Raw genomic sequence first — 26,414 nt, 5'->3', positions numbered from 1 at the left:
TTTCGTCAAAGAACATCTATACAAATAAAAGGTTTGTTTGACAACGGCTATGCGCCATATGGCACCCTCCTTCTGCCACTATAATTTTGCCACGTGTCTATTAATCAACAATAAGTAAGGTGATCATTATTTTTTAAAAATATATATGTTGAAGGTTGGGCTTGAACCCCTAACCTCAAGTACATATTTTCAAAGACTTACTGTTTACTCTAACATCTTTTAGTGATTTATGTTTCCACAAAATTCTAGATATATGTTGTAATTAGTAATGTGACAATCAATTTACACTTCTAGCCATAAAGTTTATTTTTCTTATTTGATTTCTTTTTTGCAGCCATTGTCTTGCCCCATCTCCCTTATCGAAATTCATCATGAACGTAAAGTCATCAACTTCGTAATTAATGGTGTAGTGTTACAAATTATTCTCGATGCTAATTAAATATTATTGTTGTTGTTCAAGAATACAAATCAGGAGATGAAGTTCAAAGGTCATAGGGCGACAATTACAAAGAAGATCAGTGAAATTGTTAATCATAGCATAAATTCCTTGATTGAAGAATTCAGGTGTGCTTTTATGTGCCATGTGGAACACTTCCTCTTGCATCAGAATTTTGTCGCGTATGCAATTAACCAACAATAAACTGGTCATCATATTTTTCGAAAAAAGTATAATAATGTCTTGAATTAACCCCATGAGACCATGACCACTATATCAAGCGATATTTAGGCGATGTTCAGTTCACCTTATTTTTGCTTATTTCAGATCTAATCAGATCAGATCAAAGACCAGATAAGATAAGATAAGATCAGATCAGAAAAAATAAGTTCAGATCAGATCATGCTTATATTTAAAAATCATTATATCTTTCATTACATATTAGTAAAAATTATAATAATTGAATATTAATAAAGTATTCATTGAGACGAATCAAACAAGACCCCACATGACTATATTTTTTCTTATATATTGAGAAATATCTAAAAGATAAGATCTTGTAATTAGATCAGATCAGAAAAATAAGTTCAGATCAGATCAGAAAAAATAAGTTCCAGTGAAAACAAACATAGCCTTAACGTAATCATTTTAAACATTATTTATAGATGAAAAATATAAGTACTCGCGGCATAACCCGGCAGGCCGGCTTAACAAAACTAGTTTAAGACTTTAAGTGAAACAAATAGAACGTCGTGGTCTCACTCTCAAACCTAAGCATGAGTTTGCGCCGTTTGACACTGAAACTCAAAGCCTGATTTCCGCCATTACTGGGAGCTCCGCACCATCATCAACTACAAACCCTTCTGATTGCTTTGCCAAAACTGGGGAGGTATCATCTCTCTCCTTCCACATCTTCTTATTTCTTGTTATTTTTCTCATGTTCCTTTCATTCTCTCAAACTCACTTACTCAACTCTTGCTTCTTCGACTGAGTTCTTTTTTTCTTCGTTTTCTTTGTTGGTTCAATACTCTGGACTTGCTTTTTAATTGTTAATGAATCTTCTTTGATGGTTTAGTATTTCATTTCTGCACGTTTGGTGAATTTCAATTGTTAGTGAATTTTAATTTTTAGTTGTTAGTTAAGGATTTATTAGTGTATTATTGTTAGTTTATTGTAATGTGGAAATAATTTATAGTGAATATTTCATTTTGGGGGGTTAATTTTAGTTGAAAAGATACATAGACTTAATTCTTAATCAAGGTTTAAGTTGAAAAGATACATAAACTTTTTGGGTGTTTCCTTGTTTCACATTATCCTGGAGTCTTTCTCTGAGTTGAGAGTGTGGTAAAAAAGAACGCAAATTTCGAATACGTGTTCTTGGGGTTTTAGGTGTTAGGAATTGGGTTGGATTCATGAAAAAATATATACAGCCTTGACTTTGCAGCCGTGAGACGGTGAGAGGTGGTTAAGGACTTGAGGCTATGATATGTTATGATGTAAAGTTGTTGAATTTTGTTCAGAGTGTAAAATGATGTTTTGCTTAAATTAAAAAAGTATATACTTCAAGCTTCAATGGCATATTCAGTGTTTAGTCCCTGCTGTATTAATGGACTCCTTTTGTAGTTTGGACTTCTTGGATGTTTTGCTGGTAGTTTTTCTTACAATCAAGGTGTGATATCAGATGATTGTTGGATCTGATACAAATTATGTTTTAAATATTGGATGTAAATTTAGCAAGGTTGTGGCTCCCATAAGTGGCTTCCATAAAATAGCTGCTTTTCGCCGTTCCAATATTGCAACTTCAATTTACGTCTTATAGGTGATGCATAGTAGATAGCAATGTTGAAAGTCGATAACGATTGAAATTTCTGCATTATGTATGTTAATCATGGCATGTTTTAGCTTCATTAATTTTACTTGGAGCGTAGTAGATAGTATCGCAAAATTACGCTACCCCTGACCTTGGATCCTGGATCTTCCCCTGGATATAGCATGTTCTCTCAGACTTAGGGGCAGCCCTTTTTTGCTGTACACTAGGAGTTTGTTTTGAAGTCTTATTATTATAGAAGTATGTTATTAATTATTATGCTCTATTTTCAAATGCTCATGTTATGTAGGGTTTAATATTGTTGGGTTTTCTTAGAAGGTTGTGTTAAGTAGGGTTTATTTGAGGTTTAATAAGAATTATAAACCTTGCTGTTCATATAGATTAACCTGTATGTGTTATTGGAGATGGTAGGATTCATCCGAGAATCTTTTAAGCAGGAGGAAGAAAGTGGTGCCAACCAACAAAAGCATAAGATATCGAACGTCCCAGAAAGTTTCAGGTTTGATTTTGAGGGTTATTCATCTGAATTTGGTGGGTTCTCTCTCGCTTCTGTTGAGCCGTTTCTTGATTTTGATTCCATTAAGGATTGGATAGAAGAAATGCAAGCCCCTGATAGTGCAGAGTCTAATAAAGCTGACATTGGAAGTGGACTTTGTGTAGAAAGTTGTTCCGAGGACCAAATTGGTAGTACTCTGGTTGACGTTGTTCAAGGTATGAATGACTCAGAAAAGCCAGGGTCTGTGAAGGCTGAATGTAGTGGCTCTGATGAGCATATGGATGGTAAAGATGGAATCGGTGGCGACGATGGTTTGGTGAAATCAGATGTAGCGAAAGATTGTAGTATAGATGATTTTATGAAGAATGCTGAATTAGGTAGTTCTGAACTTGCTGAAATCAACTCTGATGGTTATTGTGGTGACACAAAGACTTCACATGGAGATGGAGATGAAGATGAGTCTGGTATCGGGGTTTTGGGGGATATAAATCCCCATAAAATTGAAAATTTGGATTGCTCGATTGAGGAAGGATTAGAGAAGGTTACTTTGGTTGGTGATGATGGAGGCTTAGTTGCTACTGGCAGTGGCATGAAGAAAATGGATACTCCGGTTGTCAATGAGGAGAGTGACAGTGAGTCTATCTCGGACTCTGAGTGCGAGACTTCTTCATCATCATCTTCAGAATCATCATCCAACAGTGATAGTGATGACGATGATGATAAGGAGAAGATGAAAAAGAAGCTATTTGAAATCAAGAAAGAGAATGCTAAGCAGGCAGTTGATCTAGAAGAAGGTCAACTAATTGACTCTGATGCTGAACATATGGTTTCCTGGTCTGAGAACAATGAAAAGGATGATGATGAGAATTCTGATGAAAATAGTGAAGAATTTCTATTTGGAGATGATGCTATTGCTGATGAAGATGGAGATATAGTGAAGGAACCTGTGAAGTCAAAGAATGAGCTGAAGGTGATGATTTATTTACCTGTTTTATTGTATTTATTTTCTGCTGCTCCATCAAGGATGTTTGCTTTTCCACAACTAAGATACTGCGAAATTAATTAGATGCTCTATTATCTGTTTATATATAAATTGCAGGTTCTTCCTCCAGTGCCTCCAGTAGATGTTACTCTACAGCCATGCCATCAGATATCGCCCGTGGGAGTTGTCTTATCTGTAAGTTCCTATCAACCTTACGTAGGCTACCTTGGTTTGTCGGTTTTCTTATTTCCTAATTACCCTTCCATGCATAGAGGTGGATGTGATGGAGGCAGCCATCATGCTACCAACTTCTATGTGGAGGTTTTCCCCACCCCTGGTGGATTAGTGATTTTGTTTATAATTTGCCAGGTTTTAGGTGCTCAAGTTATAGTTGAAGGGTCAGAGAAGCATAATCCTCTTAGTGAGGGCTCAATATTATGGATAGCTGAAACAAGGTCGCCATTAGGCATTGTTGATGAAATCTTTGGGCCTGTCAAAACTCCATACTATATTGTGAGGTACAATTCAGAAACCGAAGTTCCCTCTGGTATTCAAAGTGGCACCTTGGTAGGGTTTGTTTTGGATTTTGTAGGGCATGTGCTGAATGATAAAAATCTTTACCAGAAAGGGTATGATGCTTCTGGTGAGAATGATGAAGAGGTGTTGGACGAGTTTGATTTCTCTGATGATGAGAAGGAGGCTGAATTCAAGAGAATGTTAAAGATGTCGAAGAGAGGCAACAATAATAATCAAGGTCAGGGACCTGGGAACAAGAAAAAGAACAGAAACAGAGAGAAAACATGGACAAAAGATCAATCATCTATGTCTCAATCCTCAACAGTCCAATCATCCCAACCTATGCAAATGCAGCAACAGATGAGACCCCCTGTATCTTCCTCAAGAGAGGGCAATCATGTGGCCCCATCTACGACTGGGTCGGTTTTCTCTAGCAGACCTGCTGTACCACCCTCAAGTCAGGGCCAGCAGTTTGAGCCATCTCCAATGGGGCAGTTTTTTCCTAGGGGGCCTAATCTGTTTCCGCAGCAGTTCCAGCAAGCTGCTCAGCAAGTCCAACAAGCTGGGCTTCTTTTAAATACTTTATTTCCAAATGGGATGCCATTTCAACAGCAGAACATGGCTTTTGGTGGTGGCTTTCAAATGAATGGCATGCCTTGGATGCAACAAAATCATCCTCAGAATCTTCAAGTGTCTTCAGGATCACCTGTACCATGGCAGCAACAGCAGCATGTTTCACAGATGCCTTTCGGAAATCAGCAGTCGTTTGATCTTAGTCAGTTGGTCAGGCCTATGAATTTTGCGGCAGGACCTACCAATGCACCTTGGGTTGGAATGTTGGGCCAAAATTTCTCCAACCAAGCTCCACTTGGTCTGCAAGGTCCAAGTTCTCAGTTGCCCACAATGCAAGGGCAGAGCTGTAGTTCCCAGCCCCCGACTAGTTTCAGTGCAAATGAACAGGATTCTACTCACTTCAGTCGTGGTTTCTCTTCTGGCAGAGGTGGCAGAGGCCGAGGAAGGAAGCCGTTTCACCACAGAGGTGGTCAGTTTGGTGGTGGAAGAGGTCGCCAGCAGCCAAACTAATTGTTTTGTTATTCTCCTTTCAAACCAGACGCTAGGGCAAATTTGCCCAATTTTAAGATGTAAGCTTATTATCAAGCATGTGCATGCACAATCTGTCTGACGAATGACGATGTCCTCTTAAAAAAATCAAAAAGTTGTAGAACAATAACATCACAATTCAACTTGTTAATTATAGCCTAATTCGAATATGGCAAATACACCATTTTGGGTGCTGCGCGGTGCTAACAATTAGTAAGAAGTTAAAAATGAAAATATTAAGTAATAAATAAACATAAGTTATATCGATTGATGTCCGACCAAACTTTTTGGGCAAAAATTGTGGGCCACGAGCAACTTAGATACGCAAACTTAGTCTAAATTTTGATTCGGCCCGAATTTGTGGGTTATGTCGCGGGAATTTTGCCTTGCGGCTTGTCCCTGCACGGTCTGGGGATTTGGCCACGAGCCTTTTTTTTAGTCAACCCCGACCCGACCTGACATTTGATCACCTCTAATGGATGTGTAATTGTGTCATTGATTTTAAAATAATACTATTTTACTATATACGAAGGTAGGTTATTTGTAGCATTCGCAATTTTATTTATCAAAACACATAAGTTCTTAACCACAAAAGTCTTAATATTCTCTATATTTTAAAAACTCAAAACATAGTTTTTTTTTTTTACAAACCCAAGGCATCTTTTGGAAAAAAAAGCTTATTTTGAAAGAACATTCTGGTCTCCATATAAGTAGACTTTTTAGAATCAAAACAAAAGTCAAATTAGAGTAAAATTAGATTAAGGCTTAAAGTTCAAAGTTACATAGCACAACAAGGATTGAGTTTTATTTCGATCAAATGCATTAACGTGGACGAGATTCAATTCCAAGTCTTAAATACCAGTTCTATAAGACTTTACCAACTTCGCTAGATCACTTTCCACCCTACTGGTCTACTAGTAACTACCATAGCCCGACATTGGTCAACAAATGTGTGCCTACGCAGTTTTCGCACTACCCAATAATAAGAAAGAGTATACTTGATTTTCATCGCACTCAAAAAAAAACACCACTACTTTAGGATGTTTCGACCTCTTTTTGTAGTACTTGTAGTAGAATTTACGCTAATTTCCACATTTGTCAACTCGCACAACGAATCGGGCGAGTGGAGTTGCGAGTCGTCCGATTCTGGTACCCAACTCGTTGCCGGGTTTCGACCCGGTGTTATTACTCTTGATGGGCACCCGGATGATTGGAAGGATGTAAATGGGTTTGATTTCTCTCTTTTCCCTGCTCTTGACCCACATGAAGATGATGCGTATAAAAATGGAAAAATGAATGTTAAGGTTTGTGTAATTTCAAAGTTTTTAGCTTTGTTTTATTTTTTTTTTATGTTTAAAGATTTGAGCTTTGATGGTTTATGTTTTTGTGGGATCTTGTTGGTTTCTGGGTTTATTTTAAATTTGTTTGAATTGATTTTTGATGTGAAATTTTAGTTTGTAAGCTGTTTAGAGTTGTGAGAATTGATTTTTTTTTTTTGTTCTGGGTATTTGATTTAAGCTGTTTGTGGGTTCATTTGGTAGTTTTGAATTTTTTGTTTGAGGAAATTTGGTAGTTTTAAATTGGATTTTTGATGTGATTTTCAGCTTTTATAAGTTGTTTTGTGTTGGGAGTTTTGGAAATTCTACCTTTTTTTTTGCTAGGATATTTGATTGAGCTTTGATTGTTTCTGCATTGTGGGTTTTTGCAAGTTTTTGGGTTCATTTGATGATTTTGATGTGAAATTAGCTTTTGAAGCTGGTTTGTTCTGAGTTGTGACTGATATATAACTTTTTCTGTAGGCACTACATGATGGTAAAGATGTATTCTTTTTGTTGGAAGTTGATGGAGAATATGCTTACTCCAAAGGGTAATTTTTGATTGATCTCTTGTACTAGTTATTTTAGAGAAATTGTTATTTTGTTGGTGAAGTATTTAGATGTGCATAACTTGATGGGACCTGTTTATTGGGGATGTTGACGGGAGGGAAGTTGACATATGAGGTAATTGTTGCCACACCCCGGACCTTAATCGCTTGAGAAGCTTGTCCGCGATACAGGAAACTTGAAGGTTTGGTTTTTGGCTGTTTCACTCACTGGTGGAATTTGTAATGCAATTCAATTTAGTTCTGGACCATGATAATAGGCTGGTCTTGTTATATGTTTTGTGCTCAAATGATATCACTTAGGTAACTTTCAGTGATTTGTTCTGGTCAAGATGGTGACTGGTGAGTTTTTACTATTTGTGGGAATTTACTGGTGATACTTATTTCAGTTGTCTCTTGAGGTGATTTGGAGGCAAAAGTATGACAAGGATTTTCCGTCCTCTAAATAGTCATCATAAGTGTTTTAATGTTTCCTTTTGTTTAGCCAATGCTTTCCCTAATATGAACTCATAAATCAGCATAGAATAATTGTTGGATTCTTTTGCTGTCTGATGGAAAAGAATTGTGAAGCAAAACCTTCATAGTAGGCTAAGTTTTAATTGCTGGTTTATCAATCAATACTGTCATTATCAGTATCTGATTTTTTTTGCCTTTTTTGGCTGCTAAAGCCTAACATTATCCAAGTGGATATATGCTGATTAATACCTTATGCTAATGCAGAAATAGTAACAAATGTCCATCTGTTGCTCTTATGTTTCAGATTGGTGAGAATGCTACATATCATAATGTAAGCATCTTTGTCGAATTCTTATACTTTTCTGTCTTTTCCATTATTTCTTCCTATCATGTAAGAATAACCACCAAATATGTCGTCGTATTTCAGATGGGTGGTTGTAAAGAGTCTCCTGGTTCCTGTACCAATAAGAGTTGTCGCGGCTATGAAGTTGACATTATGCATTTCTCGATAGGAACTGCTATACCAGGACGCTTATATGGTGGAAACTTGGTTGATGTTGGAACTGGCGGTGACAGGTGTACTATCCCGTGTTTCTTTATGATCATTAGCAAGTTAGCAACTAGCTAAGCAGTTGTTGGGTCCCAGAGTATCGTACATTGTCTTACCTTTTCTGTTCTTTCCCCCCTTGTGTAGATTTGGTCATTTGGTTGATGTTTATTCCTGGAATCCACACTGTCGATACCTTGATGGACATGGGCCTTCAGGTTGGAAACTTTTAACTCTAGGCTATGACTATGCAAGTTGCTATACTTGTCTATTATGATCTTGTTAATTGTGAGTTGTTTCTTCAAAGAACTATCCAGACTTCAGAGTTCTTTCTATTGAAAATTTCCGACTCCAGGTCTTAATCATCAGTCAGTTATGAATTATTTTCCTCTGATTTTTAAAACATGCAAAGCTATAAAGTATAAACTATAGGCTTGCATTATTATGTTTGTTATTCCACACAAAAGTCAGTATAAGTGGTAATTTGCTGAAGATCTTTCCTGACTTGCTTTTACCCTTCTCTACGTAATCTCTATAGTGTTCGGTTGAACATGTTGTTTGATACTTTGATGCTGGCATCTTTCTTCAGGTTCCAATAATACTGCTCATAATGATTGGAAAGGAGCTTGGTGGCACAGCAGCCTCGATGTTCACTCAGGTTGGGTTCTTATCACTTAAATTTGTCACATCAGTCATTGGCAAATAATTGCCTAAAAGTTGAACTGTCTCAAACTCTCATGATGTTGATATTAATATTTGAGCTCACATTGACAGGGTTTGTGGATGAAGATAGCCCATATGCATCTAACGGAAAGAAGGGAACCTATTATTTTGAATTTTCAAGGCCTTTGAGGACCATGGACCGGTTCCAACAGGTATTTCCTCTTTTTTTGCTATCATTATTTTTGATTAGGTTCTAAAACTATAGGAAAGACTGATACATTTTCAGGATCCATATGCTTCGGCATACTACTGTTTATGCACAAACCCTTATCTGTAATTATCCGAATTATATTTTCCATGTCCTCAAATTTCAAAGCACAAACTCTTGGATCATAGGTTGACTGGAAACAGCCATTTGGTTATAACAGGGTTGTGGCTGCTTGCAATGGACCACCTGTTTTGCATGATATTTCTAGAGGCATCGAGTAATATTGATATCAAACACCATTAACCTTTTTTTTCACTGGGTGTTTGCTATCAATTTATCGTCTCAAATGAAGGGTCCTAGTAACTTGATAAAAATTTGAATCGTAGCATGTGAAGTAAAATGTGTTTCTTCACAAGTTGACATCGTAGTGTTCCTATTGTGATGGCAGGATGCTCAATTCAAGATTGGTGACACGAGCAAGTTCTCTGCAGCCTTTTGGTACCCAGTGGATGGTAATCCATGGCATGGCTCGGAACATTACACTGTCAGCTGTGATTGGCTCCCATTGGATTTTATTTCTGGAGGGTCTATGCTTACTGCAACCAAGGCCACAACATCTAGCTCCTGGGATGCAGCTGTTGCTTTCTCTTTCCTACTCTCGGTGGTTGCTTTCTGCTCATCGGTTTTTGTGGGCTATCGAGTCTCTAAGCGGAGAGATGTGCCTTATACACAGATGGGTCTTTAGGATAATAGGCGATTTGTGTGTTGTATTATAATATTTTTTTACCTTAAATTTCATTTGTTTCACACTTGGTTGCCTTCTTTAGTATAGTATTCAAATGTATTTGTTATAGTTCATGTCTCGGATTACACTATACTTATGCAATGGGAGGTCTTCTTTTCTTTCTTTCTTTTATTTCTTTTTCTTTTTTCTTTTCTTTTTTTGACATTGTTTATTCTTGATATGATTTGTGGGTTATTCCCACCTCTGAATATCTTCATTGTTTGGGCTTCTTTTCCCTGCATCAGTTTTGGGTGAAAATAATTTCCAAAATTCAATTTATTGTGCATGATGCCATGGATTAACAGCATTACTGCATTACCATCTGATCCATTGTTACATGGAACGCATAACGTTCCGGAACGTGGTACGGAAACATGGAACGCAACCTCTAGAGTAAACCAGATGGAGTACCACGTTCCGTGTTCCGGGACCCGTTCCCTGGAATGTGGCCCACGTACCTCGTTCCCGGTATCAATGATCTGAATATCTGATCCATACCCCGTCTTTGGTTTTTATTCCCATGTTTGGGGCGTTTGGATGTGAATTGCTGGTTAATCAGGATTCAGGCATATATTACTGTCTCCACTCTCCAAGGATCTTTTTTAAGATTAATGAAACATGAAGATACAATTTGTCATATATGAATTTTCTGTATGTTTCTAGGACATTTCTAAATGTATATAAAAATATGTGCACTCTACTACCAGACCATACTTTTCAGATGAAAGAAGCAAGAAAAAGAAGAATCACTCAGTTTTATACATGAAATTGGGAAGAGATATCCAACTCAGTTATGTGACCATAATGCAAAGCCAGCATACTGAAGGTCATGATATAAGCATCTGAGGGTCTCAGAGTATGGAGCACATCCCTGGATCATAGCCAGAGTAAGGAGGGTACCCTACTACAGCAACAAGCTCACACTGCTTGCACCAGGATTTATTGCAGGGTGACGAGCACGGAGGGTTGGACCACTGCCTCTGTTGCTGATCGCTGTACTTCTGACATGAACCACAGTAGCAGTAGGGACCACATCTTTGCGGTTTTGGTGGACCCACACTTACGATCTCTGGGGTCTGTCCGATCTTCTTAAGCGCCTTAAAGATTGGCACTGGCTCAACCTCCCCTATAACTGTAAGGATACCCTTGTTGCCATCCATTTCCAGTTTCTCTACACCTGTTTATGAATAAATATACAGATTTTATTAGAGACTTAGAGGTTCTAACTATTCAGATGTCGGAGATTTTAACTGAGAAATGCTATTTCCTCCCCCATATAAGTTTGAACACTTTATTTCATCTGCCCTGCAGTAGTTTAAGTACTCAATTTTTCGCATTTTCCCACTAATCTATATAGAAGTACATTCTTACGTACTTCTAACATAACAATACAAACATCCAACTATTTGAAGTCACATGTACTTTTCCAATTCAAATAAAACCCAACTAGGTAACAACTTATAATCTTCTAAAACTTTGTTTACTGATGTAAGTGTTCAAACTTCAACTAAAAATTGACAGGAGTACAATCTGAAACTGTGTGTTCTTACCTTCAATTTTGGCCACTGCACTAAGTATTTCTTTCTGACTCTTCTTGCTGCTGACGTTCACTTTCAGAACAGTTCTCTGCATTACCATGTCATTGTGTTTCAATACATAACCATTGGAAGGTAAACAGTTCACCAGAAATAGAAAATATTACAGAAACTTCAATGTATGTGTAAATAACATGCTATACTAGTATGGATCTAAAATTCATACCTTTTTGCCCATTTCCGTTTGTCAAGAGTTGCAAGGTAGAATTCAACCGAAATCTTTCTGGTAGATTTTGAAGGAAAGTCTGTTTTTCTACTTCCAATTTATATTACTTGCAGTGACTTCTTCAGGAAGGGAAAAGAATTAAAGAATGACTTAGGTGACTTTGACAGAATGATATTTTCTTTAGTTTTATGGTATCATACACAGTATAATCAATATAAAAAATGGTATACATTTGGTATGTTCAATTAAAAAAATGAATTCTCTCTTGAAAGAATATACCTTGTGATTTCTCTAGCTGAGTCTTGCATAAGCTAGTTTTGTATGATGAATATTACAGTGGGATTATACCAAGTGGACTGTAGATAAGTAGCTTGTTTGAATGGTTCTTCTCTGATGTGTATTGTGTAGAAGTTGCCATCTTTTACTTCTTTCATTTTCCTAATGGATCTGAAAGCAACTTGGAATATACAGTGTCTTTTCAAGGAAAGTACAGGGTTGAATTTACAATTTATGTATTATGAAACTAAATCGTGAAGTAACGCAATTTAGATCCTACACACGGAATTGATTACACAGGCATGTTCTTTTTATACCAATAATGAATGTGTGTGTTCTTTTGACTGTATTTTTTTTTTTCACTGGTATGTTCTTTAATCAACTAGGAACATGCAAGCGTAATGAAAGAAATGCAAGCATATATAGCAAATGAACATGTAAGCGGGAGCATGATGCTGATTGTGCATCAATGCTCCTAGGTGCAGGATGTAAGCATTGGCGATGTAATGGAATGCTGACTGCTGACTTTGAGGCACAGAATAGCATTGAAGAATTCAACAAAGATTTCAGTATATAAGTTAAGCATGCTCTGTATAGAAAATTACTTTGACACATTCAACGGGATATAACGACTCCACCAACCATACTATCTGTTGGACAGAAAGTTCACATCCTTCAAGCAGAAACAAACAGATGTTTCCATCAGCTAATTGTTTATAGAGTGTGATAGTTTAAACAATCTTATAGCTCCCTTTTTCTATTAGGGAATACATACATTATACTAGGAAATAGAATTGAATTTATTAAGCTAGCTAAAAAATAAAGATGACTCGCGTTATGCTGCTCAAGGCAGTTGAAAGGAGAAAGACTTGAAAAGAGAAATTTCTCATTGATGCCTTGGTTTGAATAGGAGCTGCTTCAGTTTCCATGGATTCAGCATCTGAATAACTTTTAAGTAGTCTATGAGCCAAAAGTAACTGAAGTTCTGTTGAACATGGATTATAATCACTTGGCTAATCAAAAGCAAAATTTCAAAATCAAATAAGTTCAGCTTTTCAGGTTCTCTGGCTACGTATGGGTGAGAGATAGGAGCTCTGACTCGATCATATATTTTCAGCATAATCTGCAGCAATGGGAGTCCAATATAGTAAATTTTCCGGAGAGACTTGACCTGGTTCTTCCATTGCCAGTTTTCAAATATTTGGGGTAGAAGTGGAAAATCATGCAGACTAAAACTGAGTTCTATCAGCAAATCAACCAGCACGAAACAAGCAATTTCCATAACGTGTTTTCCCTCCTCATACAGAGACAACGTGATGATGATCGTAAGAAGAACTAGATAAACGAAAGCTAATCTCTTGAGTAAGGAGAGCAAAACACGCCAGTCTCCAAGAGTACGCGGTGTGGTGGAGGGTTCATCATCATTTAGCCTCTTTCTAAATTTAGAAACCTTGCAGAACAGCATTGCATTGAGTAATAGGGCTGTTAATGCAAGAAACTTAGCAGCATAAGCGAGAGATTTTAACACAGGTTGATATGCAAGAAGTCTATAAGCGTGATAATAAGAGAGACATTCTTTTGGTGGCAATAGAATCTCTTTACCAATGCTTAACAGAATGGTGTAGCTGAGAATTTGCATGGCAAACATATTAAGACATACTGATGAAACAATTCTTACTGCAATTCGGTCCATGTAAAGTTTTTGACTCCATATTATGGTGATTTCCATTGCAAGCACTACTACCCGAAGAACTCCTTCAAAGATATTCCGAAAGGCTACATCTCCTTCATGTTCATTCTGTTGGTATATGTAAGATGTAATTGTTTTGCTCTCAATTTTCATTGGACTAAAATAGAGAGGATCATCTGCATTTCTTTGGCTCGTTATGCTAATATCAATTTTTGAATCTCTCAACCAGCGTAACTTCTTTGCCGGGTACTGAACTTTCATTTCAATCAAGCAGTCTAAACTCCGTTCAACATGAACACCCGCGTCAGCCATTCTACACCCGATCAGATACATCAACCCACTACGAGGATCATAGAGCCCTTCCACAAATAGAGAAGTGTCAGATCTGTGGCTTCGGCTTACAGATACAATGGGTATTTCAGATATGGTCAGACACAAAGAAACATTCAGGAGACCGTTATCATTTAGTAAAGTTTTAGTATCTGCTAAAACTCCTTCATGCTGAATCTTATATGCATAGTCATAGCGTGCAAGAAATGGACCTATCGAGATCATTTCCAGCTTGATTGATTCCCCAGCTACACTAGAAACTTTAGCACTAATATATAATTCATCTGCTAGATCATAGGTTTGAGAAAGACTAAAGAAGCCTCCTGCTTCTTGAATTGCTGGATACCTCAAAACTGACTGCTGAAGAATTCTGGCGATACTAAATGACTGGCTTTGCTTCCTAAATTTATCTGCCTGATCGATCTTGGAGTAATTGTACGATAAGTAAGATTCAACATACCAACCATACCTGGATTCCAGATGGAAGGGCCTATGGATAACATTAAAAAACAAAGGTGAGAATAAACCTTCTATGCTTCCGAATACAATACTCCTCTGCCTAATAGAAAATGATCGAGGAAAATACATGGAAACTTTAGCATCCATTCCTTTCGGGACAGATCCAAGCATACATAGCATTCCCGTGGAGGAATCCCACATGCCTTCAGCCATTAGTGTCATGCTTGAAGAACCAGTCCTTGATGATGCTGTGAATCGGTCTAACTGAGCTGGAACGACTCTGAGTACTGCTGATACCTTTGCATTACCGGCTTTCCCATGAGAAGTCTCTTCCTTGCACTTCACATTCTGTATCACGAGTTTTACATTTCTATTACTCTTGTCAACGGACACACCCTCGTTCCCTAGCACGAAGGGACCTAGTTTCCCAATGTCAGTGAGATCGTAGTTTGTGTCATGACCAGGCAATATACTAAAAATCTCATTTGACATTTCTTGGAAGATTCTACAGAAATCTGAACCATTAAGATTGCTTGCACCATCTTCCATCAGCTCTTTCTGATGAGCATATGTATTACAAGAACTTGATTGACTAGGATTGAACTGACTGAACTGATACTCTGACCACCAACCCAGCTGCGAAGATATGAGGACCTTATCGAAGAATTTAAAGCTTTCTCTTTCGTGCACACTTCTTATTTCTCCATGAATGGCTCCTGCAGACAGACTAGACGTCTTTGGGTACTTGAGATCGAGCAACAACTGATCATCTTCCATAAGAATAGGGCACTGATTTTCAGGACTTGTGTTCCAATAAGCATTCGATCTTCGAGATGGAAATGTCGTATTTCCCAACAAACACAAAGCTCTCTCCCCTCCATTCTCTTTTATCTCAACATACACACCTTCAAACACTATTGTCAGAACAGACAAACCAGGGTTCATAGAGAACATTGTTCTAAGATCAGAACTGAATGACTTACTCCTTGTTATTCCTATAGACATTATCCCACCTAAACCCACTCCATTTTGCACATCATCAAGTGGATTTACATCCTTGACCTCAAAATTTATCAACTTCAAAGCATCTGATTCACTTCCTAGAGGTAAATCAGTCACATCAAAAGGCATAAGAGAGGCTAATCCATTGTTCTCTTGCTCCCAATCCCCGTTATAGAAAGATAGTTCATTCTTAATGTTCTCAATCTTGGCATCAGTCAGTTCTACTTTGGATCCTGAAGCTAGAATTCTACTGCATTGCCTTTCGATTTCAGCGAATCGCTTGTATTCAAAGACTAGAGGTTGAAGATCAGCATAGTTTATATAGGAATCTTCATAAGAAACAGAGAAGTTGAAGAGGTGAAGAAAATGTAAAATGGTCCAAAGTCCATAAACTACAAACTTGTTCTTCATTATTAGATATATATATCAATTCTCAGTTTTTGATCCCCTATATACTCCTTAGTCCTTAACAATTATCTGAAAAGAACAAGGCTAAACTTGTACAGAGCTTGAAAAAATTGGGTATGTAGGAACTTGGAAAAAGATACAAAATTTACATAAGAAGATCTATAATCTTGCATATCAAAGTTTTCTTTTGTTTTATACACTGTGTAAAGATTACAAGCATATTAGGCTAGAAACTGAAATTTAGCCACAAAAATGAAGTGGGAATAAAAGGGAAAGAAGGATTAAATGTCAAAAGATGGAATATGCATATGATCATATGCATGAAGGTGTGGTGACTGACCTTTTATTGGCTGTTTTGTCTTGCTGGTGCAGCTGAAAGTCCAGAAAATTACTCTGAAATCTGAAACTTTGGTTTGTAAAATAGAGCGACTGTGTGCAGCTTGTAGTACTACTACTACAATTGTTTAGTACTTGACAGTTGGTACCATTGACCTTGGAGAGTGTGATAGGAATCAAGATTCACCAAAGCTTTAAAGGTTGACTTTAATTTTAGTGAAATTTTCGAATAGGGTACAACGTCAAAGTGTAACAAATAAAAAGAAACGGAGTTAGTATTAAAAATTGAGTTATAAGAAAAGGAAAACGAGATTCATTTATATGTAAAAAAGAATAAGTTCTTTGAATTGAAATGCCACGAGAAGTGCATATTTTGATACAATATAAAGAAATAAATAAAATACTATTTTTGTTTAAGATGAAGATCAACATGATTATTTCAAGATGAAGATACTAAAATATTTGACGTATTGTTTATGAAATATAACTAAAGTCCTCCTTTTTTCTGGATCTCTCTCATTAATAATTCGACTCCTACCGTCTATAGGTAGTTTCAAACAAGTTTCTTTTTATGTGGATACTTAGAATATTAAGAATTCAAGTTTCATAGCACTTTAGAGGTAGGATATCCCCTAGACCTCCTACACTTCCCTTCTCAAGGGATCTTGCTAATTTAAGTTAGCTTAAACAACCTAGTAGCTCAATTGTCCAATAGTAGTGTACAAGAGTTTAGTGCATCTCCCTTCATCTTCCAAATATCATGCATTCGGACTATGATAAGCATTTGATTCTAAATGATACGTGCTACTACATCAATTCTCTCTCTCCTTTTTTTTTTTTTTTTACATTTGCATGTTCTTATACACTTCAACCAAATTAAGCTTGACTTAGTGATAAAGAAAAAACTTACCAATCTTAAAGTTGGGGTTCGATCGTCGCTAGGAGCACTTTGGGAAAAAACTCCCCCTTACCATCCCACCCACCCACAAACCCAAGTCGGGTTAACCTATGAAAAGTTTCGATTTGGGAAAATCTTTCTCAGTTTTCTTCTATAATATCAAAAATAACATAGATAAATAAAGATCTTCTCAATTCACAAGTTTCTCGAGCCGAATATAGCCGTATTCAAACTCACAAATATTTTAACCCAAAACTCGAATAGTTCACGAACTAATTAGTCTCGTACTCTCTTTAGTCATTACTTATTCTCCCTTTAATAACCATTTAGGTCAATCCGTAGATGGTGCACACGTTAGTATGGTGACTTGGTGAGAAAGGTGCGCACAATGAACATCAAATACTAAATTATAAACATAATGATCAATACCAATGAACATATATGTTCATAACCTAATATTTAATATTCATCGTGCGCACCTTCCTTACCAACAACGAATGTGTGCACCTATTACTTTGCACATTTAGGTGGTCACCGTGGCACTAACTTCCCAATTTATTCACTCTCCTTCACTCTCTACTATCAGCACTTCTAATGGCTTCCGACGCTGCCAAGCAACGTCGGCTAACTTCTACGGCGCCGCCACGAACCCTAGACGTCCGAAAATACGCCGATTCTCGAGCCGCCGAGCTAGATTCCCTTCACTCAATCGTCTCAAATCGGCTCAACAACGACTTCCGTTCTCGGCGTAACAAGCGGCGCCGCACAACTGGGTTCGACTCCAAGAGGCGCCGCCGGAAGGCGTCTATAGCCGGTGAGAAAGAGGAGAGAGAAAATGATAAAGAGGAAAAGAAGTTGTCACGTAGAATTCGCCGGAGAATTGAGTTGACGAAGAATAATCCAGAATTAGGGTTTAGTGTTTCGGGTGATGGGACAAAGAGGTTGAGAACTCATGTTTGGCATGCTAAGCGATTTACGATGGAGAAAATTTGGGGATTTTATCTTCCCCTTGGATTGCATGGCAGGTGTTCGACGAAATTCCCCTCTATTTTTTATCTTGTTGTTGTTGTTGTTGTTGTCGTCGTCGTCGTCATTGTTGTTGTTATAGTTGTCGTCGTCGTTGTTGTTAAATTATGTTGAAGGAAAGGAATTTTGGTGCCTACTTGAGCTGGTTCACTGATAACTTAAGAAAGTTTATTGTTTTTAGTAACATAATTAGCTAGTGAATTGATTTGGTTGTTCTTTAATTTGTTGCAAAAGGGGTTACATCATTTCATAGTGCGTGGGAATGTGTTGTGTGCTTTGTACTGCTTCAGTTAATTGCAAAGGTTTTGTGTTGTGCTGCATAATTATGTTGATTGAGAAATGTAAATACTTGAGGTTCTTTGATTGAAAAATAAGTGCATTGCATGATTTATGTATTTAATATGAGATAGGTAGTTATGATTTATTTAGCTCATGCTATTTAATGTAGTTGCTTTCAGAAGGATTGTATTTGAAAGAGGTTTTGCATTGGACTTGAATATATCTTTGGAACATAAGTTTGTTATTGATATAGCTGATTTAGCTCTCTTTTTTCTATCGCCGGTTTTTTGATTCAATTGTCTTACGAGGGTTGTCAGCGTTTCTGGTTCTTGTAAGTTAAGTTTTTGCCGGAATAGGGTTAGTAGCTTGTTTGCCAGGTGAAGAGACTGGTTCTTGTCACATTTGGAAGTGACCAGGTTGTCTTGGTCTTTTGGTTTGAGAGTAATCTAAACGAAGCAGAGTAGGGGATATTACATTTAATGGGTTCACAAATATGAGTTGTAGAATTATCTAGTTCATTAGTACAAGGTAGATATATAGTCATTATTACAAACATCTAAATGACATTGTGTTGAAATTATCTAAGCTTTTATTAGAGACATTAAGGTTTTTTTTTTTCACCTTATCATTTCTCTTAGAGGAATGAAGTAGTGGATATATGTTGTTAACGGGAACTTTTCTTGAGAAATTATCTTTATGGCCTCAAATTCTAATTTTTTTTTTTTTTTGAAATTTTATATGGTGTAGTGGAAGAGGATCGAGGGCTCTTCTAAAGTGGTATAAACAAGGGGCTCTTGTACATGACGCAAGCTACTACAATGCTGTTGAGTTGGAGGGTCCAGAGGCAGGCATTTCTCAATTCCTTGACCTGAAATTGTTAATATTTATGTCATTACATTAATTAATGAATAAAAATGAAGCTCTTAATATAATGTTGGGCTACTGGTTGCGAGTGGTGATGATAAATTGAGAAGTGCCGTCTAAGAAAATAATCACTTCCTCACCCCTTTTTTATGTTAGTATACTAGTACTAGCTATAAGACTATACCTATCAGAAGCATGAAGTTTCATATGAATTTTCAAATCTTAGGTTTGTAACTGCCTGCTGAGTGATCAAAACTGTAAACTATTCCTGCTAGGTTCTATATATGTAATGGGCGCCCTTCTGAATTAATAGCAGCTTTCCACAAATTTTCAGGATGCATTGTCATTGATTCTAGGCATGTTGCTGGTTCCTTCCTCGATGGATTGCTCTGAAGATATCTGCAAACGCTTACTTTCTGGAGAAATATATGGACGTGCTATGGTAGGTAGGCTTTGTGACCTTTGTCACATTATTCATGTTAGTGTTGAAATTAATGGTAGTGGTCATGATCTTTTGTCTCCTTTTGTAGCTTCACCACGACAGACAGGATGGTTATAAAGCAATATGCCCTGTAACCTTTATGTGGCGACCAGTCCGTCAGCACCTTAACGTTGGCACAGAGGATCAAGGAAGTGATGAGATTGAATCAAGCTCTCACCTGCGCCAGCTTTGGATATGGATGCATCCTTCTGCTTTTGGTGAAGGGCTTGATAGTCTTAAACTTGCTTGTCAAAAGATGGTAGCTTCCTGTTGATACCATCTTATCTTTTAGTAATAGATGTATTCCGTTTACGTTGATCTTCACTTTTCCTATCCTCAATTTAGAATTTCTATTAGGAGATGCTGATGTGTGCTAGTTTCTTATTCCCCCTCTAGAAATGTTTGAATGAGTGCTTTGACTTCCAAATATGATATTTAATACAGGAGATGCTCTTCAATATTTATTTTATGCGTTTTCTGTGATAGAAGTTTTACTTGACCCTGACTTATTGTTCATCTTGTGCCAATTTCAGATGAATGAGAAAGGTGTTTTGGTCAGTTGTGTGTCCCTTGACGGAAAACTAGGAACATTAGAAGTCATGGGATCGGGAGCATTGCAACTCCTTCAAAAGATACTGCGTCCTATTACTTTGTGCGTTATCCTTTGTTGTTGTATCATTTTTGATAAGATGTTGCAAGAACTGATGAATATATACATACCCTGTTACTGGCAGTTCGGTGGAGGATTGCTTAAAGTCAAGGACTGGTTCAACCCCAGGGCATAAGGATGGATGTGAAATACAGCAGAAGGACATCCTTGAAAAGGAAGAGTGCTTTTCTCCTGGGGCAGCTATACTACTTACAGTTGTTGACCCACGTTCAGCATGTCAAAAGGGTTCTGTGCCAGTTCCAGCTTTACCTTTAACCAATGATTTAAGGAGCTCAATGGAAGAAAAAGGCAAAGACAATTCTGCCGGAAATCTGCTTATGGAGGAAGAGGTACTTTCTACCTCGCAGTCAAAACATGACAGCAATATCTCTTTATCTAACTGCAAGGACTTGTGGGATGCCAGTATTGGGGTTCGTCCACCTGTGGAAGAGCACATTCTTTGTTTGGAGAGGCATCAAAAGTCTTTGGATTTCTTTTGCATAAAAGATATGTCTTCACCACAGTTTGTGTCTACTGATGAGGGTCACTTCTCAAGTTTCTGTCCAGTCTTGCTATTAAAAAACACTGATGAGGCAGGCCTCTATACTGGGTATGTTTCCTTACCTCTATGCACTCATGTGGGAATCATAGCTTACTAGACTTTCTGCTTTTGATATGCACAAGTTGCTTCCGGTTCCTATGTGACTAATGTTTAGACCAAAGAGTGTATAATGTACAATCTCTTTAATTGAACTTGATTTACCCCATAGGTGTGTAGTATTTTATTAAAATGCTCTATTAACTTTATGTTTTTTGTGGTAGGATGGAGGTCAGCGAGAGGTTGGGGGTGAAGGAGGGGGTGATAGTTAGGGGTTGTTTAGTCTATACAGTAGCTGGCATAGCTAGTGGAGAGGGTGTAAGAGTTAGAAATGATTAGGGGATGATTAGTCTATTTAAGTGGAGAGAATTTTCAATTGGACTGCTTAAGAAACCCAGGTGGTCTCTTATGATCTTGGTGCCCTTTTTATTATACTCCATATATGTACTAGGCTAGTGGGCTTAGTCATACATGGGGTTAGATTTTGTTAAAAAATGTATTTCTTTCTTGAAAATATTATAATGAACTGATACAACAATACAACAATTAATCAAAAATACATGTAATGGAAAGATTATATGTGATTAATTTACACCAGTACCTAGATGTCTAGACCTAGGTGCACCTATGGTTATCTTCTTACTTATTTGGATAGTTACATATGCGGAAAAAATAAGCTCAAACGAGCAGCAAGGTAGTCTTGGGTGCATAATGAACGCTCAGAGAGTAGTGCTATAGAAACCGAGTGGATAGTAGGGATCTGTCTTGATTTTAATTTGGTGGTACTTGTGGTTTGTCTTTAAGATTTTATTATTAATTTTGTCCACAAATCTAAGTTCATGTTGCTTAATAATTGACAAACTTCATAGTTCCATCGTTTAGTAACAAATTGGCTTTCCAGTTTCAGCAGCATAGCTGATAGATTGACTTGATTTTTCTGCCTCTGTTGGTATATCAAATAATATCCCACTTTCTCTTTATCTTTCAGATGGTCTATTATACTCCCTATTAATTGGGTTAAGGCTTTCTGGATTCCTCTCATTTCTGGTGGAGCTCATGCCATTGGTTTAAGAGAGAAGCATTGGGTTGCTTGCGATGTATGTGCATCTTCAACCATTTTACCTCTTGACGAGTTTTTATTCCATCCTTATATTGAACTTTTGCCTCCCGTTGTGCAGGTCGGATTGCCTAATTTTCCGTCAGATTTTCCTGATTGCAATGCAAACTCATGCTTAATGGAAAGAGAAGTAGCAGCAGTTGACAAAACAATGGAAAATTGCTCTCCTGCCATGAGACCTTTTGAAATTCCCGTACAACTTCCTTGGAACAGCAATTGGATTGCTTGTAATGGAGTTTCTGGAGAGGGTAGTGGAATTGATTATTCTAGTAATATATGCTGTAATGGAGATTATTCCGTGGACCTAGAAGGCAAGCTCAGTGACAGACCACTTGTCAATGACGGTGGATCTTCTGAAGTACTTGTAGCGAGGACATCTAAAATGCTAACTTCTTTTTTGAAGGAAATATCTGGTGATAATTTGCTATTGTTCCCCAAGGGGATAGATAGGCCGAGCTTTTCACATTTAATGATGAAAGAAATAAAAATTAGCCCCTCACATCTGGGCACTTTGATGAGTGACCGAAGGAGATTGTGTTACCTAAGAGTTGTCTTACATGCTTTTAAGGAAGGTGTATTTGAAGAGAGAGCAGTTGTTTGTGCACCTTGTTTTTCTGACATAACATTGTTAAACTCCAGGTAAATCCTTACTGTTCTTGGCCCTGAATGTACCTTTTTTGTGTGTTATTTTTATTGCATATAAGTTCGTTTTCTTCTGTTTCCAGTATCTTTTTCCCCCTTGAAAATATATTTCCTTGTTTATCTTGGTTCTTTTAACAAGTTCATGCTTTACAGACTTCCATCATATCTAGTAATTGTGATAAAATGGTTCTTCTATGGCTATTGATTCTGATGGCATGATCATGAATCTCATAGGTTGGAGAACAATGAGGACCTCCAAGTGCCTCATGCTTTTGTTGGCTCGTACTTTAAAGTGCTACCATCCGGTAAGTGGGATTTTCATTTACCCGAGGACCCTGCTGCTAGGGAGGCTTATAGGCCACCGATAGGCTTTGTCACCACTGGATTTGTTCGAGGAAGGTTCATATTTTTTCCCTTCGCTACTATATTTCGCAACTTCGTTTCCCAGTTGTTTAGCAACTTCAATTGTATACTTTTATTGAATTGAAATACTCTTTCTATCTCATAATTTATCCTTCTTTTTAGGTTGAACTTTATAAACTTAAATATTAAAACTTCTATAATTTTGTTAAAATGTGATTAAAGATATTAATGGTAAAAGGTTTGTATTGGAGACCATGAAAAATCAAATGAGCAAATAATCTGAGATAGTAGTAAATAGACTCTTGAGTAGTAGATTGTCTAATTTGCGGAACTCCATGAAGAAAACTTCAATCTATGTTTGCTGGGAAGTGAGATAAAATTGTTGCTTAGATGACTTTGCTTGACCTTATCTGCAATTAAACATTCTTGCATTTATGAAAATGCAGCAAGAGACCAGCAGCAGTGGCTCTTTGTGAAGCCGTGTTACTTGCTCGTCTTAGACATGAACAGTGGAGTCAAGTGCCTGCAAAGAAGAGGAGGAAGGAGATATTCGTATTGGTTAGAAACTTGAGGTCTACGGCATATAGACTTGCTCTTGCTACCATTGTATTGGAAGGACAAGAAGAAGATGTGAGGTCCCTATGACAACTGACAAGGTGTTAGCCTACATGCCTCAGTTTCTTTTGCAAGGAGTTCTAGGCCTTCAGCTTAAGAACTTTTCACGATGCAATAGTTAAACAAATTACCACAAACTTGTATTGCATATATTACACTCTCTATTTCTCTCACGAGGGTTGACAACCCTAAAAAATACGCATACATTTTTCTAATTTCAAGTGTGGATGGGAAGACTTGCTGAAAGAACAGAGAGGAAAAGGCGACAGATCGCAAAATACATACAGAAGTAGAGCTAGTCAGGTAGAATGTTTATGCAGGGTACTGTATATACCCGCACATTTTTCTAATTTCAAGTGTGGATGGGAAAACTTGCTGAAAGAGCAGAGGGAAAAGGCGACCGATCGCGAAATACATACAGAAGAGCTGGCCAGGTAGAATGTTTATGCAGGATACTGTTACACAATTCAGATGGTATGTGACATCAATCAGAAGTTTTTGAAGATTATATTCCTCAGTTTAGGTAAAGTCCATCTAAGAAGAAATATTTTGGCATTTCATGTATACTCTTGTAAGAAGACAAAATAGAGACAAATTGTTTGCCTTTAGATTTAGCAACCATTGGAATATAATTTACAGAAGTCTCCAAAAATTTGAGGTGGCGTTCTTTTAAAGGGACTGACTTTTGGTACTAATGCACTGCCATTTTATATCTATACTCGTCAGTGATTTGTGAGATAGTGGGGAAATTTTACTTTCTAAAGGAATGTTAAAATCATTTCGTAATTTTCTTCTAGATGACCATGAAATTTAGTGATTAACTGCACTAATTGGTAGGTAAAAGATTTTCTTTACCATGTAAAGTCTCACTTAGGAGTTTCAATACAATACTTCCGTTGTTTCATAATATAGTGCTTGTCTCTCTTTTTGAGGTTAAATTTTAAGATTTTTGACTAAATATTTTCATTAATACATACAAAAAGAAACATACTCGTATAGGATCTTGTTAGGTTCGTCTCAATGTGTAATTTCGTAATACCAATTTTTTATATTTTTTATTAATACATAATTGAAAATGTTGAAGGTCAAAGATATACCTTGGAGATCATGCAAAAAGCAAATAAATACTATATTATGCGACCGAGGGAGTATAAGATTGTTGAATTGCAATGCATTTGAATGACTATATATCTATCTTGTTAAGCTATTAGAATATCTCACTAGATCATAAAAGTTGTAATTTTCGAAGCTATTAAAATTGATTATTTGATCCTAGCAAATTTTAATTTAACTACGAACTATTCCGTTAGTGAGAAGAAAAGGTTTTATGTGTTACCCTTACTCACTTTTTGTTGAACAAATTATTTAACAGATTGACTAAACAACTAGTACTACACATATACTCCCTCTGTTTTTTTTTATCTTTCTCACTTGGAATCTTGACACTATTTATGCATAGAGAGAATCTTCTCAAATGTTCTCAATTTATAAGAAAAAACATAGTCATGTGGGGTCTTGTTTGATTCGTCTCAATTAGTACTTTATTAAAATTCAATCGTTATAATTTTTACTAATATATAATGAAAGATATTTAAGTTTTAAAACGTGCATTAGCAAACGTGCAAAGTCAAAGTAGGAATGATAAAAAAAAAACAAAGGGAGTACTAATAAAATAAGCTTGCTTTATTTACTTTTAGCTTGTATTTTGTAGACTTGTATGTAAATTTTTCCGATGTTAAGAAATGAAGAAGAAATAAGCTAGCAATGTTGATTGGATTGTCTAAAAAAGCATTTCGTGAAGCTAGCACTGTAGTATAACATATCTAATACTTGCCTGAATTGCACCCCCATTACATAGGGTACAAAATAGACTTGTGAGACCCTTTGACTGTACAACTATAGTCTATACAGTCATAACAAAGCAACAATAAAACTTGCTATGATAAAACAACATAGATAATAAATACACATACGTAAACCACTCTTATTTTGAAAAGTGGTGGTTAAAGATGGATACTTTTTTTTTAATAAAATGATAAAAGATTGTCTAGTCAACTATAGAAAAGTTCTACAAACCAAGGAAATTGAGCAAAATTTCAAACTTTCATTATGTGTTAGTATCGTTTTCAAGTGTTCTAGGTCAATATCTAGAATCTCTTATGTAGAGCATAAAAAGTGAGAAATTAAGTGGTTTGCTCTTAACCTCTTACGTTAATTTCTCGCTAGATATGTAGAGAGAGAAACTTAATCTAATTTTAAGAAAGAGCTCAAATATTATCCAAAAGAAGCTAAATTTGCAAAGGTGTTGATACATTAATGCTAACAAGCAACAACGCTTCACATAGGGTTCAAACTTCAAAGTGCCTTAAGAGCATGTCCTTGGAGATACTGTTCTATTTACAGAAGGAATCCTAACTAATGTACGAATAATCCAAATGAAGAAAGATTACCAAATATCTTATTATTTGTATAAGGATAATTATTGAACAATTGATCTCAAAATGAATTCGCAAACTGGAATGAAGAAAAATAACAAATATTAGGCATAAGTTTCATTGCAAAGAAGAATCGTACTTCCCTACAATGTTGGAATAGATGAACAACATTTTGAGTTACACTATGCTAAACTATAAATGCTAACTCAAGGCTAAAACTAGGTGAACACTAAGATAAATTATTGTTGCTACTATGTAATTGTTTTTTGGTCGAGTGACCATCTTC

General features: G+C 36.7%; 5 protein-coding genes across 10 annotated transcripts; 3 read left to right on the top strand and 2 right to left on the bottom strand.

Moving 5' to 3' along the window:
• Window positions 1-1,152: 1,152 nt before the first annotated feature.
• LOC104894787 (uncharacterized) lies at window positions 1,153-5,445 on the top strand. Of its 4 annotated transcripts, XM_010681109.3 has the most exons (5): window positions 1,153-1,325; window positions 2,676-2,763; window positions 2,849-3,730; window positions 3,860-3,937; window positions 4,112-5,445. In XM_010681109.3, exons 3-5 carry the CDS (start codon window positions 2,864-2,866, stop codon window positions 5,339-5,341), a joined length of 2,175 nt encoding a protein of 724 aa, XP_010679411.1. In that variant the 5' UTR covers window positions 1,153-1,325; window positions 2,676-2,763; window positions 2,849-2,863; the 3' UTR covers window positions 5,342-5,445. The 4 variants fall into 4 exon arrangements, with proteins under 4 accessions (XP_010679411.1, XP_048493612.1, XP_010679409.1 ...); XM_048637655.1 differs by having other exon boundaries at window positions 2,676-3,730; XM_010681107.4 differs by having other exon boundaries at window positions 2,669-3,730.
• Window positions 5,446-6,299: 854 nt separating this feature from the next.
• On the top strand, window positions 6,300-10,031 carry LOC104894786 (hypothetical protein). The gene is made up of 8 exons (XM_010681106.4): window positions 6,300-6,663; window positions 7,159-7,226; window positions 7,962-8,028; window positions 8,125-8,273; window positions 8,392-8,462; window positions 8,834-8,902; window positions 9,019-9,119; window positions 9,564-10,031. Exons 1-8 carry the CDS (start codon window positions 6,400-6,402, stop codon window positions 9,858-9,860), a joined length of 1,086 nt encoding a protein of 361 aa, XP_010679408.1. The 5' UTR covers window positions 6,300-6,399; the 3' UTR covers window positions 9,861-10,031.
• Window positions 10,032-10,513: 482 nt separating this feature from the next.
• LOC104894785 (hypothetical protein) lies at window positions 10,514-12,075 on the bottom strand. Of its 2 annotated transcripts, XM_048637657.2 has the most exons (4): window positions 11,940-12,075; window positions 11,661-11,779; window positions 11,450-11,525; window positions 10,514-11,076 (listed from the first exon to the last, which is right to left on the bottom strand). In XM_048637657.2, the coding sequence occupies exons 2-4, from the start codon at window positions 11,670-11,672 to the stop codon at window positions 10,751-10,753; spliced, it is 414 nt and encodes a 137-aa protein (XP_048493614.1). In that variant the 5' UTR covers window positions 11,673-11,779; window positions 11,940-12,075; the 3' UTR covers window positions 10,514-10,750. The 2 variants fall into 2 exon arrangements, with proteins under 2 accessions (XP_048493614.1, XP_057251301.1); XM_057395318.1 differs by lacking the exons at window positions 11,661-11,779; window positions 11,940-12,075 and having other exon boundaries at window positions 11,450-11,537.
• Window positions 12,076-12,822: 747 nt separating this feature from the next.
• LOC104894853 (hypothetical protein) lies at window positions 12,823-15,828 on the bottom strand. The gene has a single exon (XM_010681197.1). It carries the CDS (start codon window positions 15,826-15,828, stop codon window positions 12,823-12,825), a length of 3,006 nt encoding a protein of 1,001 aa, XP_010679499.1.
• A 1,740-nt stretch (window positions 15,829-17,568) lies between these two features.
• LOC104894784 (hypothetical protein) lies at window positions 17,569-24,367 on the top strand. 2 transcript variants are annotated; one of them, XM_019249821.3, is made up of 10 exons: window positions 17,569-18,084; window positions 19,112-19,208; window positions 19,563-19,670; window positions 19,759-19,968; window positions 20,243-20,361; window positions 20,444-20,968; window positions 21,945-22,053; window positions 22,135-22,712; window positions 22,950-23,114; window positions 23,525-24,367. In XM_019249821.3, the coding sequence occupies exons 1-10, from the start codon at window positions 17,654-17,656 to the stop codon at window positions 23,721-23,723; spliced, it is 2,541 nt and encodes an 846-aa protein (XP_019105366.1). In that variant the 5' UTR covers window positions 17,569-17,653; the 3' UTR covers window positions 23,724-24,367. The 2 variants fall into 2 exon arrangements, with proteins under 2 accessions (XP_019105366.1, XP_010679406.1); XM_010681104.4 differs by having other exon boundaries at window positions 17,942-18,084; window positions 19,112-19,212.
• Window positions 24,368-26,414: the final 2,047 nt, after the last annotated feature.

Source organism: Beta vulgaris, chromosome 5 (assembly GCF_026745355.1).
Source record: "Beta vulgaris subsp. vulgaris cultivar EL10 chromosome 5, EL10.2, whole genome shotgun sequence".
Lineage (NCBI taxonomy): Eukaryota > Viridiplantae > Streptophyta > Magnoliopsida > Caryophyllales > Amaranthaceae > Beta > Beta vulgaris.
The sequence above is the reverse complement of the archived record's forward strand: the minus strand, read 5'-3'. Positions and strand labels throughout refer to the sequence as shown.

Excerpts from the sequence above, each read along its gene's own strand:
- LOC104894787 (XM_010681107.4), top strand. The coding sequence starts at position 2,669 with ATGGTAGGATTCATCCGAGAATCTTTTAAGCAGGAGGAAGAAAGTGGT. Across the intron at positions 3,731-3,859 it reads AGTCAAAGAATGAGCTGAAG|GTTCTTCCTCCAGTGCCTCC; the intron begins GTGATGATTTAT and ends TATAAATTGCAG. Across the intron at positions 3,938-4,111 it reads CCGTGGGAGTTGTCTTATCT|GTTTTAGGTGCTCAAGTTAT; the intron begins GTAAGTTCCTAT and ends ATAATTTGCCAG.
- LOC104894786 (XM_010681106.4), top strand. The coding sequence starts at position 6,400 with ATGTTTCGACCTCTTTTTGTAGTACTTGTAGTAGAATTTACGCTAATT. Across the intron at positions 8,029-8,124 it reads AGAATGCTACATATCATAAT|ATGGGTGGTTGTAAAGAGTC; the intron begins GTAAGCATCTTT and ends GTCGTATTTCAG. Across the intron at positions 8,903-9,018 it reads CAGCCTCGATGTTCACTCAG|GGTTTGTGGATGAAGATAGC; the intron begins GTTGGGTTCTTA and ends TCACATTGACAG.
- LOC104894785 (XM_048637657.2), bottom strand. Across the intron at positions 11,077-11,449 it reads TGCAGTGGCCAAAATTGAAG|GTGTAGAGAAACTGGAAATG; the intron begins GTAAGAACACAC and ends ATTCATAAACAG.
- LOC104894853 (XM_010681197.1), bottom strand. The coding sequence starts at position 15,828 with ATGAAGAACAAGTTTGTAGTTTATGGACTTTGGACCATTTTACATTTT.
- LOC104894784 (XM_019249821.3), top strand. The coding sequence starts at position 17,654 with ATGGCTTCCGACGCTGCCAAGCAACGTCGGCTAACTTCTACGGCGCCG. Across the intron at positions 20,969-21,944 it reads GAGGCAGGCCTCTATACTGG|ATGGTCTATTATACTCCCTA; the intron begins GTATGTTTCCTT and ends TTTATCTTTCAG. Across the intron at positions 23,115-23,524 it reads ACTGGATTTGTTCGAGGAAG|CAAGAGACCAGCAGCAGTGG; the intron begins GTTCATATTTTT and ends ATGAAAATGCAG.